Genomic DNA, 18177 nt, shown 5'->3' with positions numbered 1-18177 from the left:
GTTGTAGTAATTTGTTCAAGCACCTTTTAAACTTGATTGATGATGGAACAACCATTGTAGTGATTGAAGGTTGGACATAAGTCATCGTGGTTGTGACCGAACTAGGAGTTTAACATTTTTCTCATTTGTATAAGTATTCTCTATATTTAAACATATTTAACTTCAAATTTGTTGATCATAATTTACTTGTCTAATTTGTTATCCATTTCCTTTGCCCATCCTAAGTAACAATACCTAAAGAAATTGATTTCATAAGAATATTAATTACCTACTCCATTCGTTGTCTTTCTTCCTAATCATATGTTCCACAAGTAGCCCATTACGTGGGGATTTTCTCACTCTCAAGCATTTAATTGATGCATAAATAAAAGCGTTATTTTTGTTAAAATGTATTATTAAATAGTAAAAATTATTTATTATCATTTATTAATTACTTAAAAATATTAGATATTTTTACAAATTTTGAGATATTATATATTTTGCAATTAATAATTTTTATTTAAAATTTCTTAACTTATATTATGATAACACGTTAACAAAAATCAATAGATTTGTCAAAAGACAATTGCATTTGTGCTACTTGAGCCAACAAAAATGTTATTTATTTCATTATATTTTGCTTAAACCACTTTTTTATGATAAAATTGAAAAAATACATGCATTTCAACACATAACTTATTTTTTAAAAAAAGAAAAAAAGTAACAACTGTGATGTGCGAAAAAAAATGGATGATAACGCCAGCTATTTTGCTAAATGATAAATTTCAAAAATGCTTTAGATTAATGCCAACAGCACCTTACCAATATTGGCAATATATACCATTTGGTACACATGCTAAACCAGAACATTCTGTGATTTAGAGAGACAATTTTTTAGGGTACAAAAAGTGGCACTTTAAATTAATAACAGATTCACAACTACAATTGACTAAAACGACGAAGTTCAAAATGAAATTATTTTATCATCGACTTGAAGGGGTTTACTAACTAGAAAGGAAATTTTGGAAATTTTCCTCCCCACTCAAAATACTTAAACACACCCAAAAACAAAACAAAAAAAAAGAAAAAACCAATTTTAATAAGGTGCTGAATACTATGCAAATCTAAGGTGATGGGTGTAAAACGGTATTTGTTTAAAACTATTCTACAAGTACAAGGTAGCTTTCCCTCTAAAATTTGCACTGAAACTAACAGACAAAAGACAAAACAAATTTTCAAACATCCCGCTTCCTCTTTTTCAAATGATAAATATTAGCACAAATAGCCTGCCTTACTAGTGATATATGCTTGCAAATATAATGGCAGTTGCATAGGAACTAGATACAAGCTGTATACATGGTTAGAGCCCACCCACCACACCCCATATACTAACCAGCAAATTTGCACAGTAATTCCAGCTGCAAAATCCAAAGACTAAGTTCTAAACTCCATGTGACATTTGGTCCGCTTTTCCGTCAGCAGCATCAACTTCCATGTGCAAATTCTATGCCTTACGAACCCGATCACGCCAAGACCCTTTTCGCTTGGCTAGCACCTGAAACCAAATACACGGGTTACCTAAATTATTGGTCACACTTATCTATGTGCATTGTGACATAGAAATCACTTACTGTTTCATTTAAAAGGCTTGTAACAAGGCCTTTTTTATCAACCTCCTCGCTCTCCCTTTCAGGCTCGCTGTCTGTACTTGTGGGAGGCGGAACTGCTGTAGCACCAAACATAGCTTCCTCATGAGCAGCTTGGATTTGTTCCTCCCTTCTTGCCTACGTAACAATATGAATTAAATTTGAATTAAGTCTTCCAAAACATAGATCAGGCATGTACATCATCAAGGAACTAAATTGACTTCGAGCGCATAAAGATGAGAGGACACCTCAACAGCAGAAAATCGGAAACTCTGGCCAATGTGCTTGACCAAGGATGCATCATCTTCAGCAACTGCAGATAGGTGGTCATGTACACTCAGTTATATTAAGTTGAACCCAAATCCCCTATTACTCATTGTCAATTACAAGCAAAAGTGTAACTATTAATAAGCTGTAAGCATACGAACAAATAATTTACAAGTATAATTATTGACAAGCATATATTTAAGCAGTCGATATTGAGTTAAATTGACAAGGCTTCACTTTAATTTCCATGCAACAAAATGCATAAACATTCACTCTAATATGGAAACTATGTTAATTACATTACCAGGAAAACCACAAGGAGACAAAAAAAAAGTCTATCTAAAAGTAAATAAATAAATAAATCTAAACTCCCTATTAAATCCCGACTAGTGAGGGTAGGGATGAGGTAATTCTTGTATACAATCTTACCTTTGCATATTTGCAAAGAGGTTATTTCCCAGATTCGAACAATTTCAGTTACAAAGGAGAAGCTTTACCACTGCTTCAGGCTCGCTCTTTTTTTTTTTTTTTTAAAAAAAAATATCTATATAGAAATGACAATTTTACATGATGTAAGTATTTTAATGACTCTTTCTAAGAAAGGAGAACAACCAACTAACAAAACAAATTGTGCTTACAGCTCCATGGAGGAATTAAAAACAGAGAGGATAAAACTGAAGAATTCATGAGTAGCAAGGGAATGCAATCCCACAAATTTATTTAGAATAACAATATTGCCAAACAAGCCTGACCTTCAATTTCCTCATCATCTAGAGGGGCATCCTTGTTGAACTCAAATCGCTCCCAGCCAACACCTTTTCCTGAATCCTGTGCAGCTACATTGAAAAATATCCAAAGAAAAATTGCAAAAATTATTTCTATACACACTTCAAGTATGAAATAATTAAAACACTTTTCACAATCCCTAGCCCGATATATCTCACTAGATAGTAGCAACCTAATTCAGTTTCTGATACCTAATGATCATACCACCCGAAGATAAGACAAGGAGACAATGCAACCCAAAAATTACGGGCCTACTAGGATTAAGAAAATCTTTTCTGTTTCCATTTCCGGTTTTCACAAATAATTACAAAATTTCCACCCTGTTTTCACTTCATTTACTGTTTTCAAATTTTTGTTCAGGAAATGGTGAAAGCAGGGTGTATACGAAATGCCAGAAATAGGGTTTAAGGAAATGTTGTTTTCATCATTTCCAGTACAAATCTTTGAAAACAGGAAATGAAAACAAAAAACTTTTTTTTTAAACCAAACAAACCCAAGTTTTCCATGTATAGACTTACCAGTTTCAGATAGTTGAAGCTTCATCTTGGCTTTGACTCTTTCCGCAGATGACTGTTGATAATAGCAAAGATAGGTGCTCATGACTCATGAAAGAGTAACATCTCAAATTGAAAAATCCTAATGACTTCACAGCCCCCCTTTTTTTAATGATAACATAGTGGGGATTTAAAACATTAATTACAAATTATAAAACAGTAAGTCCATTACTCACATCATTCAGAGAATCAGTTTGACATGGCATATTCATTCAAATTGAAATATAAAAGCATAACACAAACTGAGTCCTGTATTCACCACTATAATGACTCGCTAGAGAATGCAGCTTAAACAAAATTCATTCTGTTTCAGCTTATTATTCTGAACATCAAAACCCAATCATGCATTAACTAGCCCTATTCCATAACGTGAAAATACACCGTTTTTCTATCCAGACCATGGCAACAAAAAAATAATTAAACAAAAAAATAAAAATAAAATAAATTCATGATGAAATTGAAGGCCGTGAACGTACCATATTATCATAACCTTCAATTAGCTTCGCATAATCAACCACATCATTCTTCCCCTTCCCCATTTCACTCACTTTACCTCTATTCTCCGACCTTCGTTGTTGACGAGGAGAAACGCTTCTACTCCTTCGTCTCCCTCTCTCTCTTTCCTTTCGCCGCCTATCTCTATCCTCATCCGAATCGCTTCTGCTTCTCCTTCTATCTCGATCTCTATGCCTGTATCTCTCTCTACTCCTGCTTCGCCTCCTCGACTCCTTACCCCTTTCCCTGTATCTATCTCTGCTCGTGCTTCTGCTTCTGCTTCTGCTTCGCCTTCTACTTCTATCGCTATCCCTCACTCTGCTTGAAGAAGAACCGTGGTTGGTTTTCTCAGAAACCCTAGATTCGGAAGAGGGTTTTTTCTTGAGCTTGTTCTGAATGGATTGGAGATGCGCTTGCTTGTCTGACTCCGATGCTTTGGAAGGGCTCGAGGCTTTGACGAATTTGGACAGGAATGAAGAGGAAGAAACGAGAGCTGAACCGGGTTTGGGAACGTCGTCGTTTGATGCGGAGGCCGAAAAACCGAGGCCTTGCTTGAACCTGGCGGCTCCTTCACCTTTTCGGGTAAGCTCGTCATAGTATGCTGCAGCCTTCTCTTCTTCCATCTTTCTTTTCGCTTTTCTTCGATGTTCACTCTTCGCGGATCTGAATATATCCCAACACCCCAACAAAAGTAAGTAACAAAAATTCATTTTTGGTTTTTTTCTTTTTTAAATAAAAATTCTATTTATTTTTTTTTGGTAATCAATAAAAATTATACTTAGTAGTGAAAAACATGATCATGTTAATTTTAATAGATTATTATTTCTTTGTACCACATAATTTTATTTCTTATATACACATAAAATTATGGGAAAAGTGTGTATAATTTTGAAGGATGTAAAGTTGTGTCATTTTAAGAGAGAGAAAGAGATAGATAAAGGAGGAGAGAGAGTTGACAAAAAAAATAAAGTTGTGGGTCCCACCTCTTTGTGAGAGTGAAAGGATGTAAGTTGTGTAATTTAAATGTATAGACACTTTTCCCTAAAATTATATAAGCCCAATGTGAAGTGATATAAAGAAGAGAGAGAAAAAAAAATATGGATTCCATATTTTTATATGTGTAGAAGATGATTTTTTTATGGGTTCGATTTTTCTAAAATTACTTTGTAAAATTTTGACTAATATTCAACGAAACGACGTTGTTTTGGAGCGAAAATTATGATGTATTTTTGTAATTTTAATTTATTCTAGAATTATAATAATAATATTTTTTTATTTTTTCATTTTTTCAACCCAAATCAACATTATTTTAGTGAGCATTAGATATTTTATTCTTTTTTTTTATTCTTGGGTGTAAAAGTTTTATTTTTTATTTATTTATGTTAATAAGTTAAATCTTTTAAACTCTAAATATCTATTAAAAAATTTATCGGTTTTATTATGTTATAAGATGAATAATATAACATATTAATATAGAACTAATTACAAGATACCAAAAAAAAAGAACTAATTAACAAACGAGTTAATGTTCCTCTTAGACATACAAAATAGTGCGTAGAAAAGAAAAGAAAAATTGAAAAAATAAGACCCATCCACTTTTATATATGTAGCAGTCAAAATTGGAGTAATTTTTTTTTTTTTTTTGGTATCCTCGAGTCAGATTTAGAAGTAACTTTTTTATTTTTATTTTGATAAAAAGGGAGGGCAAAGCCCAAAGAAAAACTACAAAGTGAGATCTTGCACGTCAGAAACAACATGTTCCATCATCATCTTAGATCTAGTTATATTCCAAAAAGGAAGAATACTAGCAGAGGGAGAGGAAAAAAAAAACAGTTCTTCAGTTTGTAGAGAAAAACCAAATTTAACTAAACCGTCCACACACGCATTGAGCTCTCTGGGAATGAAGTCTTGGTGAAGGCATCCAAGTAACTGGGCAGCACTTCTGATGTGATTTATCAGAGAAGAGTAACCACAGTGAACAGACTGGGTCTCTAAACACAATAAAACATCATTTGAATCACAAAACTCAGAGATTAGAGCAATTCATATTACTAGTAAGACTCAAACCTTTAAGTAAATCCCACAAATCCACTTCTAAGGTTGGGCAAGGGCCAATATTAAAGGCAAAACCACCCTTCCAATCTCCAGATAAAAAACAAATGAAACCACCACATGCCCCTTTGTTGCTAATAAAATTGAAAGCTCCATCTACAAACAGTCTAGAGATAAAATGGCGAGAAATTTTCCCTGAAATGCAAAAAGAGCTAGGTAGGTCAGAGTTAACAGTAAAGGGAGCGGCTCCACATCACTTCTTCATATCAGCCAAATACATGAGAATATGGTATTAAGGTCCTAAGGCATTGAAAAATTCCCCTCATAAATAATAGAGTTTCTCCATTTCCAAAGAAACCAACAAGTCACATAAAAAATCTCTTTCCAAGAAAGCCAAAAAAAAGATAGAGATAAACTGAAGGAGACTGAGTTTGAACCAAGCCTCTCATTCTAAGGAGAATAAATCACTAGGAATGATTCCAGCAAACCAATTTTCCCAAATATTTCTAGCAAAACTGCAGTCACAAAGCGTGTGGATGATTGTTTCAGGGAAGTTGTGGCAAAAATGACAAAATTGATCACCCATACTCCAAAGGCAAGTTCTGTCTCTATCAGGGAACTTGTTTAAACAAGTCATCCAAAGAAAAACTGCAATCCTATAAGGTCCTTTCCACTGCCAGATGGAGGACCAAAGCTTATCAGCGTTGGTGTTAGTTTCAGTGAGATGGCAGTAAGCATTCTTTCACAAGTGACTTACTAAGACTGTTTCTCTTCCACTTTAAACAATCAACAACGTCTCTATCAACAGGGGGAACAATAATTCTCAATCTAGAAAGGGTTGCGTTATCAAGAAAGACTAAGATATAAGTTCAATTCCAATCTCCCGTTGTTGTCTCCACAATCTCGCTAACTTTGAGAACAAGGTCAGATTGAGGAGGTTTGGTAGAGGCAATGTCAAATAAACTACTTTGCCAACCTCCTCAGCTATTAGGCTAGAAAAAAATAGAGTTGCCATTTCCAACCTCTCATTTTAAATGTTGAGACATCTTATTCCGGGTCTTATAAATTTTTTATCTAAAAAGATAAAGTGCTATTTTTGGCTACAAAGTTGCGCTTAGGATCATTGTTCCTACCATACTTGTCAATGAGAAAGTGGGCCCAAAGACTATTATGGTGTTAGAGAGTTTTTTGAAATCTCGTTATTGAAATATTATTCCATCACTTTAAAAGAAATGTGACCAAATTGATATCATTTAATGATTGTTATTCGTAGATCAAACTAATGCCAATAATATTTCAAAAAATAATTTAATATTCTAAATTTTGCAAAAGAAATCATTATTCTAAAAAACTTTGAAGAAGCAATAAATTGTTAATCAAACGAAAAGATGTATATACAATCTCAACAAAAATGTGGCAGCTTCGAGCCAATTGGGAAGAAACACATAAGCCATACCTGGAGTCAGTGGTGAAGGGGCTAGACTGCTAATTAAGAAGAAAGTCTTTTATTTAAGTACTCACCGCATCAAAAACTATGTAAGATCAACAAGGATGCATGTTAATTTTCCTTTAGCGTAAGGAAGAATCAAACAGTCTATGATCTTGACCAAAATTCCCAAGGCAAAAAAAAATTGGGTTGTGTGTTTACATTTCTAAATACCACTTTCTGCAAAGCATAACATAAAATGGTGGATAATGAAACTCAATGCATGGATATAATAAAGGAAAAAACATGTATCATTTTAAAGGATGTAAAATTGTGTCATTTTAAGTGAGAGAAAGAAATAGATAAAAGAGGAGAGAGAGATATAAATGTGCGAATCTCACCTCTTTGTGAGAGTGAAAGGATATAAGTTATGTCATTTAAAAAAACAAATATTTTTTCCTAGAATAAATGACATAAAATTTGGTAATTTACCTCACACCTTAGGGAAAGGTTTTCAGTAAGTACTAGTAACGATCACAGGACGTATAATAACAACATACACGTTTCCCTTCAAAGTTCATAGATGCATTTCTCCCATTGCCATGGTACCTGCATGGTCTTCTTCTTCTTCAAAAAAAAAAAAATCTTCAAAAATTTCTGTGTGCACTTGCAGACAATTGCCCCAATGTGGGTCTGCCAATGCCTGAAGGTTAACTTCTTTTAAAATTAATATTCAAAACAAAAAGTATACAAAATATAATATATCGATGAATACCAGGTTTATTTTCAAGTTTTTATAACCCATATGAAGCACGTAGTTGTTGAAATTTAAACAATTTTCATTTAAATTATCATTCACTTTATCATTTGAGTTGTCTAGGGCTCTAGGCTTATCTCACATTCGAAAAAAAAGTGTTTTTTTTTTTTTTTTTTTTTTTTATCATTTTGAGAAAGTTAGGTCTTAAAGGAAGATATGCTTTTTGCATATATTTCTTCTTCTTGTTTGCAAAACAAGAGGAATCAATTTATAATAGTTAATGGCCGATAAAAGCTCACGTACTGGAGTCGCTGGGGTATATCAAACTTGATCCTGTCCTTTTTACTTCTACAAATCCACATAGAAGGATCACGTAGTAAAGTTATATCCCTCGTCTAATAAAAAAATTAAAAAATAAAATGATTCCTTTTGGGGTTTTTAAAATGTGAAAAGTGTTGGTATCCATAGCCAGGGTGTTAACGAGCCGAACTTTGATCTTAAAAGGTTAAAATTGTGTTTAAATGTGTCAGACTGACCAAGTCTGTTACTTGTTATAAACATAATTATCGGTCTGTGGCATGTCTCGTTTACAAAAAATAAAAGTCTGGTTTCGCCTCTTTAAAAATAATATGACAACAAAAATTTATCCAAACAAGATATACAATCAACAACACTAGTAATTCTATAAATATTCATAAATTCAATGTATATCCAAATAGCACAAAATAGAACAAAATTATTCAAAAAGTCTTTTTAACCATAAAATGAGGTGAAATAAATTGAGGAGAAAGAGAGAGCTATTCCAAGAAGTATAAAATAATAATAATAATAATATACTAGGTCAGCCTGTGAGGCTCTAAGGCCGAGCTTTTGAATTGGAGTCTGAGGCATTTTATTAAACGAGCTTTTATACAAGTTCAAACATGGTGCAACAACCAATTTTATACATGTAAGCTCAGACCTTCACGAGCCGAGACAAAGGCCTTTGGTTCGTTTAACATTCCTATCCATAGCCATTTTGTTTATGGGCTAAACTAATATTATGTAGTAGGAGATAATTCTCTTACGTGGATGTAACAAAATTAAAGTGAATCTCATCTTAATTATTTTTTTGGGAAAACATTTTCTCATGTCGTAGGAGAATTGTTTTTTCCTACCAGTGACTCTTCGATTTCGTGCAATATGAGAAATTTTTCTTCTATCGCATGAGAAAATCAAAACCCTATTTTTTTTTTTACTTTTTATTTTTTATTGAGACCCACATTAAATTTGTCACAACATAAGACATATTCTTTCATGCAACATGAAATTAGTTTAACCCTTTATTTATATTATATTTATGTCTCTGTATAAAGATTGACATACTTTTTGTACAATACAGTTATCTAGTGCTGCTAGTGTTGCACGCACCTTACCAGACATTTTGTATATATTAGTTTAGGATATCTAGCAAGATATTGATTGGAAAAAATTAAATATTATATATTTTTTTATGAAGAAATTGATATCTATAGACCCCGGCTTGATAAATATATCTATTATTTTATCCAATTAATATCCACTCTTCAATATAGTTAAAATTATCCAATTTAAGCATCTTTTATTTCTTTTTCCAAAAAACACGGAATATAACTATTTCTCGGCTAAAACTATCCAACTAACTGAACTAAGTTCGAATTTAATAGATTTAATTAACAAAACTTAAGTCTGAATATATATATATGGATTCATCTACAGTAAGCCAATACGACGTCGTTTTGGGGCGAAAATCATTATGTTTTTGTAATTCTAATTTATTTCAGGGTTATAATAGTCGTTATATTTATAATTTTTTAAAATTTCAATAACAAAACGACGTCGTTTTGGAAATAAATGCAGATAATTTATCTGCATTAACTGCAGAAACATTTTCCCCCATATATATATGAGTTTTAATAATCTCATGTTAAAGGAGATAGTTATCTCATGTCATAGAGACAAATTTGTGGGCTCCACCACCAGAAAAAAGGTGGCAAAGTTATCGAAGGGTGTGTAGGAGAGAAAATGTATCTTATGCAACATAAGAATAGTTTTTCCCTATATATATATATATATATATATATATATATATATATATATATATATGGTAAACATTTATACAGTCACCTTAAATAAGGTTATCTACAGTTATCCCAAAAACTACGTCGTTTTGATTAATAAAGAGTGTTTCTGTAATTTTATGTGAATTAATGAAGAGTATTTTTGTAATTATTTTTTATCATATGAATTTTACTCGAGCACCCTTCATTAATTCACCTAAAATTACAGAAACACCCTTCATTAATCAAAATGACGTAGTTTTTGAGTAATGACAGATAAACTTATCTAAAGTGACTGTAGAAATATGTATACGTATATATATATATATATATATATATATATATATATATATATATATATATATATATGAGAAAAATATTTCTTTAGCAGCTTGAGATATATTTATCTTTGTTTATAAAAAAATTACGTTGTTTTGTTTATTTATTTACTTATATTAATTGATTCATCTATAAATAGTTATGATTCCCTTTTTGTATCTCTTCCTTTATCGTTATTGATCCATCTTTGTATGGTTATGATTTAGTAGTTGGAGATAAAGTTATCTCCGGCTACTTGAGAAACGATAAGCTATATATATATATATATATATATATATAAAACGATAAGCTATATATATATATATATATATATATATATATATATATATATATGGGTTTGGTGTTTGTTATTTTAAATGACATAAGTTATGTCATTTTAGGAGAGAGATAGACACAGAAAAACGGAAATCATGGAAGAGAGAAAGTGAGTGGTTTTTTTTAATTTAAAATTCAAATTTTCTGTGTCTGTATCTCTCTTAAAATGACATAACTTTCTGTCATTTAAAATGATAAACACTTTTCCCTATATATATATAAATAGGTAAAATTATTTCTGCAGCCACTTTACATACAAGTACAACAACGACATGTATATGGTTATAATTTTCCATATTTAATGCTTTCATCCTTTGTATGTTTATGATTCCTGCATTTAATGCTTTTATCCTTTCTATGGTTATGATTCCTGCATTTAATGCTTTCAAGTATATACATGGCAAGTATTTGATTGCTGCACGTACAACAGCTGCAGAAATGTAAACCCCATATATATATGGGGAATGATATACTTACCACCAAAATTTTTTATCACATTTACAACCAACCCAATCACCAAGGAAGAGTGAGAAAAAAGGAATCATAACCATTTAAAGTTGAATCAATTAATAAAAAGAAATAAATAAACAAAACGACGTAGTTTTGGAGTGACTAGATAAACTTATCTCAAGTTACTGGAGAAATATTTTTTATTATATATATAATGACATCATTTTGAGTTGAAATGTTACAAAATTATAATGATAAAGATAATTTATAAACTTAGAATAAATTATAATTACAAAAATACCTTAATTATTGCCCCAAAACAATATCATTTTGAGCTCAGTGCAGATAACTTGTATGTATTCACTGTAATATATATATATATATGTATATATATTCACACAATAATGTAAGTTACACTCTTAATCTTGATTGTTTATCTCATTTATATTTAACGGTAGTTAGATAGAAACAAATCTTGATGTAAGAATTTTTATTCTTACATCAATATAAAAATATCATGCCCCATATATATATATATACATATGAGTTTGGTGTTTGTCCTTTTAAAAGTCATAGAATTGTGTCATTTTAAACGAGAGAGAGAGATACATAATAAAAATCATGGAGGGAGAAAGTGAGTATTATTTATTTAAATTTTAAATAAAAATATTAGTTTTATTAAAATGACCATAATTTAAAAAGACAAACAAACATATATATATATATATAGGAAATATTTTTCTTATTTTGTTGGAGATTTATTATCTTATGTTAGTAAAATAAAATTATAATAGGGACCCACAATTAATTGGAGAGAAAAAAATAAATGTGGGACCCACCTTTATTATGTGTGTGTAGGAATTTAGTTTATCTCATGTTGAATAAGATAAATATAACCATACACACACACACACACACATATGGCTTCAATGTTTTTACTTTATACAGTGAATGTAGATAAATTATTTACATTCACTCCCAAAATGACATTGTTTTGGAGTTGGAAATTTAAAAAATTATAATAAGAAAAACAATTATAACTCTGAAATAAATTATAATTATAAAAGACCTATATATATATAATTGAATTAAATTATAATTATAAAAAGACCTATATATATATATATATATATATATATATATATGGCTTATCGTTTCTCAAGCTGCTTGAGATAATCTTATCTCTGACTACTAAATCATAACCGTAGAAAGATGGATCAATGGTGATAAAGGAATAGAGAGAAAAAGGAAATCATAATCATTCAAAGGAGAATCAATTAATACAAGAAAATAAATAAATAAAATGACGTAGTTTTTGGGTAGCCGTAGATAAACTTATCTAAACTGTTTGAGAATTTTTTTTCCCATATATATGTCTAGTTCTTATGTTGTTGCAAAAAATCATCTTCTTCCATCAATTATAACTATGTACTCTATGCAATATATAGTTATAATATTAAAGTTATTTTTTCTCTCTCTTCATAATTTGTTGGCTAACATGTAGAGAGATAAAAATAATTTGTATGTTATAATGGGTTCGCTTTTTCTACCGTCAATCTAGATAACTTATCTACATTGAGCCCAAAACGATGTCGTTTTGAGGCAAAATTCAGGGTATTTTTGTAATTATAATTTATTTAAGGGTTATAATAGTCTTTTTTTATTATAATTTTTTAATTTTTCCACCCGAAACGACGTTGTTTTGAGAGCCAATGTAAATAATTTATCTATATTCATTTTAGAAAAATTAAAACTTATTATAATTATATATTTATCGAAATATATAATTATAATCGATAGTAGAAGAAGTCTTTTTGCAACTACAGTAAAAAGAAATGGACCCATATAAATATTATTAGATCAGACAAAGTCATTTAAGTTTCTTAATACTTAATAATTTAAATTTTGTAAAGATTAAATTTACTATATTTAAAAAAAATTAAAATTGATGCCTGCCCAATCTATAATACGCTCGAGTTGAATTGAACTCACAAATATTGACCCACAGTAAGCTGGGTCTAGCCTTCCTAGAATCCTAGTCCGTTGTCATACATCTATCCTTACGCAAGAGAAAGATTGACTTGTGTGAGTTCAGCGACTATACTATTAAGATTTTTTTTTTGGGTTTCGTTTTATCCTTTAACATAACACAACAAACTTTCCTACACTCACAACATTTTGTGGGGCTCACACTTTTTAAAACAAAAAAATAAATAAAAAATTAAGGCACGCAAAACGAATCTCTATAACATTACACAATCACTTTTCCTACAACATAATTCTTATAAAACTCTTTTTTTTTATATAAATAAATTAACAATTAATTATAAATAAAACATTAATATAACAGAAATTTAATTTAAAAGATTAAAACTTCCAATTTGAATTGTTGACTTGGTTTTCATGACAGGTTATTAGCTTTTAGGGGTGTTCATCAACCGATCCAAACTGATTCAAACCGCCGAACCGAAAAACCGATAACCGAATAAATCGAAAACCGAAAAACCGAAAACCGATTAAAAACCGCAAATTTTAATTGGATTGGATCGGTTTTTGGATGGGTTGATGAAAACCGATCCAATCCAAACCGATCCAATATATTAATTTCTCTCTACCTACTTGGTTATTTCCCTAATCATAGCCTACAAATTTCTAAACCCAAGACCCATTATCCCATCAACTAAACCCAAGAAAAAATCTAGTCATATCTTATCAACAAAATTTTATCTTTGTAGAGCTTCATATCTCATTGCCAAAATTAAAAAGATTATATTATAGTTTATTAATGCTTTTGTATTTCAATTTTTTTTTTACAAAGCCAATATATACAAAAGATGTTATTTGCACAATAATCATGAAATAAATTTTAGGATTTTCAAAAAACCGAAAACCGATCCCATCCATTGGATCGGATCGGATTTGAAAAAAAATCAAAACCGAATGAATGATTATATGATCAAACCGAAGGGATTGGATCAGATGAATTTTGCTTCCAAAACTGATCCAACCCAGACCGCGAACACCCCTAGCTTTCGCATATGGTAGCCGGAGCAGTTAAAAATCAAAATGGACCAACCCATTTCATTGGATCCTATTTCACATGGGTTAGGGACAAAAAAACAACCAAATCAAATAACCCTATAAAAGTCCAAGCCAAAAGTCTTATGGCCACGGCAACTAGTGAACAATCCAAAACTATAATTTTATATTTTTTATCACATTCAATACATTAAAAATTACTTTAACAGACAAATATATAATACTTTCTTAAAATATTTTTTATAAATTAAAAAAATTCATAATTTAATTTTTTTAATAAAATAATATTGTACACAAATATAAAAGTGAAAATGTAAACACAGTCTTAATATAAGTGAAAAATTCAGTTACAAGGCATAGAGATTCCTCAAGTAGGGACACGGGGTCCAATTTTGACTGGGCGTTTGGTATAAGAGAAATTTTTATTTGTCCGGGAATCTCAATTTTCAAAAATATAATTTTTGCATTCAGTTTACGATAATATCTGAAAATTTAAAATTTAGAAAAATTTAATTTCCCGGGAATCCCTCATACCAAACGCCCTCTAAGCGATTGTTTCTGCCAAGTGCCAAGAGAGTTGTGATCGATTTACTTACCAAAATAGCAACATTACACATCCTCGCACTTACAACACTCGTTTTGAAATGATTTTGTACTTATATTTTAAGCCACACATATATATATATATATATATATATATATATATATATATATATATATATATATATAGGGAAAAGTGTGTGTCCTTTAAAAGGACACACACTTATATCCTTTAAGAGAGATAGAGGAACAAGCTATGGAGGAGAGAGAGTGGAGGGAAAAGTTTAAAATTTAAAATTTTAAAAAAAGCACTACATTCATCTAAAAGGATGGTTCTTTTAAATGATAGACATTTTCCCTATATATATATATATATATATATATATATCTTGGCACAATAAGCCATATATTTTAACATTAATTGATATTTTAACATTAATTGATTTTTTACATTAATAAAAGTAAGTTATCGAAATGATTGAATAGGTAATATTATGCTATTATATGTACAGTGATTATTTTTAAAGTAGGAAACATTAATGTACTTATTTTAATTTAAAATTCGCATTTTTATGTTAATATTAGATTAATCTTATGTTTTATTTTGACAGTGTTGTGTCTTGTAATTTTGAAAATTTATTATTTATGTGTTAATTTGTATCACGCCGTATTTTTTTTGGTACATGTATCACGTTAAGTTTACTAGGTCTTTAGATGATATGATTGGTTTCAAGAATATCAACCAAATGGATCGCGACATTTATTTAAAAGACACATGAGAATTTTTTTTTCATTTTTAATTAATTTATTTTTACTTACAATTATAAAAAATATAACATTATTTTTATTCTTTATCTCTTTATTTTTACATTTTTCATAAAATTTATAAAACAAAACATAAAATAAAATAACATGTCAGCTTTCACTTATCAATAAAAAATATATTAACTAAGCCTAAAATTATAAAGTAAACCAAATATCTCCTCAGTATCTATTTTCCTACCGAAAATAAAAACTTCCAGAAAAAAATAAATATAAAATAGATATCAATTATATCAAATGTAAATATTACTATCATCACTATCATGCTCTATTTTGCTATGAAGCACAGACACTTCAAAAATTCCGACGCGTTCTGTCCGACATTTACTAACACTCACCGACACTCCAATACTCATTGCAAAGACTCAAAAAAGATTTAAAGGTTACGTTGTGTTGCATTTTGAGTTCCAACTATTAGATTCGTTAGATTACGATTATAATTTTATTGAGTTTGATATAAACATATTGAATACATTATGTCTCTTTGCAAAATTGATAGGTATTATAAGTTTAGTTTTATTTTTTTGTTAAATTATTGAATACTAAATATATATACACTACATAAATTAAAAATATTATATAATATCAAAACGTGTCAAAATTTAATATTTTTTTAGAATTAATATATCAAAATATTATGTCATATCTCTTATCTTGTGTCAGTGTCGATTCAACATAGCTCTTTTGTATTAGATTTTTTTATTAGAAGTGCAAATAATACATATGTTTATAAAAAGTCCTTATATCATGTTATAACAAAGCTTTCTTAAAAACTGAAATTATTAAATGAAGCTATTGATTATTATGTACTATGTATTAGCTTGGGAAAACCCGAAAAGGCATCTATTGAAAGGATATCAAACTACACGCACATATAAAATTGTAATATTTATATTAATTTACTAAAGGTCAAGTTAATTAAAACAAGTAAAAAAAATAAAATAATACTTCGAATGCGCGTCATATGGCTCAATAGACAAATGCTTCTTTGTGATGGACTTGAGGACTCGGATCTATTTAGTTGCATTGAAAGGAACAACTTTTCGCAAAAAAGTAAAGTTACCTCCCAATATCCAATTATGAATTTCATCAAAAGAGACAAATATTATTATTAATATTTTGGTGGGGACAAATATTATTTTAAATGTTGTGGAAATTTACTGTTATCTAATTTATGTGAAGATAAATGTACAATTTATCAACTATGCTAGTTTGAATGAATGAATGTAAAACTACTTGGGTTTAAAAATCGCGGAAGCACAATAGAAAAATGTGAAGTCATCCGTTCGAATAGAAAAATTTAAAATTTATTCCCTTAATTAACATTTAATATTCGTAAGTTTTAATTCTCACACGAAATAATATTTCTATTTGTTTAAAAAGCTAGTTCATATAATATTTATTTAAGAGGTTTATAAATTTTTTTTTTACAACATTTTTACAAATTATGTTATGTATTATGGATAATATATATACATGAATATATAGGAGACAGATGCGTTTACAAATTTTTTTTAAAATTTTTTATAAATTATACTATGTTCTCCCAGGAGAATATATTAACATTTAATATTCGTAAGTTTTAATTCTCGCACGAAATAATATTTCTATTTGTTTAAAAAGCTAGTTCATATAATATTTGTTTAAGAGGTTTATAAATTTTTTGCTTACAACATTTTTACAAATTATGTTATGTATTATGGATAATATATATTACATGAATATATAGGAGACGGATCTGTTTACAAATTTTTTTTGAAATGTTTTACAAATTATACTATGTTCTCCCGGAAGAACATAGTGTAATCAGTGTTCTCCCGAGAAAACATAGTGTAATTTGTAAGAATTTGTAAACAATTTTTTTTATAAATATAACCTGCTCTGAATATATATTATCTAAAATACATAATAATTTATAAAAAATTGTAAAAGAAAATTTATAAACATAATCTATCCTTTTATTTTAATAGATACTTTGATAAGTTGCATCGTGAATGGAGCATGAAAAGGTAGATCAGGTGGATTTGATGGAGTGTAAACTTCGAAGCAAATCGAGCCAACTTTTATGGAAGCAGCGAATCCCATGACAGAAACAATCACGAAACAAATGAATGGCGATATATGTTATTATATAATATTACTTTTTATTTTATTTTATTAGAGATCTCCGTTCACGCAAACGGAGGAAAATACGAGGGGTGTGGTGTGGGGAGTGGGGACTACCTGTAATGTAATAAATGTAAACGTATCGTCCTAAGATATAATCCTGTACGTCTCAATAACACTATTCCCACTACCGCTGCCGGCAAACCCAAACGCCGCCTTCCTAAAACATAATAAGTGTGAAAAAGAAGAAGGAATATAACCAAATTGGAATTAAATTTAGAAACGTATAAAAATATTTTATTTTTTTTTTAAAAAAAACTTTTTACCATCTCACTTCGGTAAGAAGTCGTTACGGTCCTTTTAGTAAAGAGATTTTTCTTGCATCGCGGAAAATTAAAATTAAAAATTTTATTTATTCAGGTGTAATATAGGGTTAATAATTTTTTTTTCAAAAATCTGATTTTTCAAAAATTCTAATTTATGAATATTTTTTAAGACAAAATGTCGTCAGGATTTTTTAGAGGTA

The 18177-nt window shown here is 29.6% G+C and overlaps 1 protein-coding gene across 1 annotated transcript; it reads right to left on the bottom strand.

Moving 5' to 3' along the window:
* Window positions 1-1119: 1119 nt before the first annotated feature.
* On the bottom strand, window positions 1120-4372 carry LOC133304301 (uncharacterized). Its single transcript, XM_061504305.1, has 6 exons — window positions 3709-4372; window positions 3197-3248; window positions 2645-2728; window positions 1874-1938; window positions 1611-1763; window positions 1120-1534 (listed from the first exon to the last, which is right to left on the bottom strand). The coding sequence occupies exons 1-6, from the start codon at window positions 4348-4350 to the stop codon at window positions 1484-1486; spliced, it is 1047 nt and encodes a 348-aa protein (XP_061360289.1). The 5' UTR covers window positions 4351-4372; the 3' UTR covers window positions 1120-1483.
* Window positions 4373-18177: the final 13805 nt, after the last annotated feature.

Source organism: Gastrolobium bilobum, unplaced genomic scaffold (genome assembly GCF_033153095.1).
Source record: "Gastrolobium bilobum isolate Gb01-03AN ecotype WA unplaced genomic scaffold, APGP_CSIRO_Gbil_v1 utg4007, whole genome shotgun sequence".
NCBI classification, from domain to species: domain Eukaryota; kingdom Viridiplantae; phylum Streptophyta; class Magnoliopsida; order Fabales; family Fabaceae; genus Gastrolobium; species Gastrolobium bilobum.
This window is presented reverse-complemented; position numbering and strand designations above follow the sequence as displayed.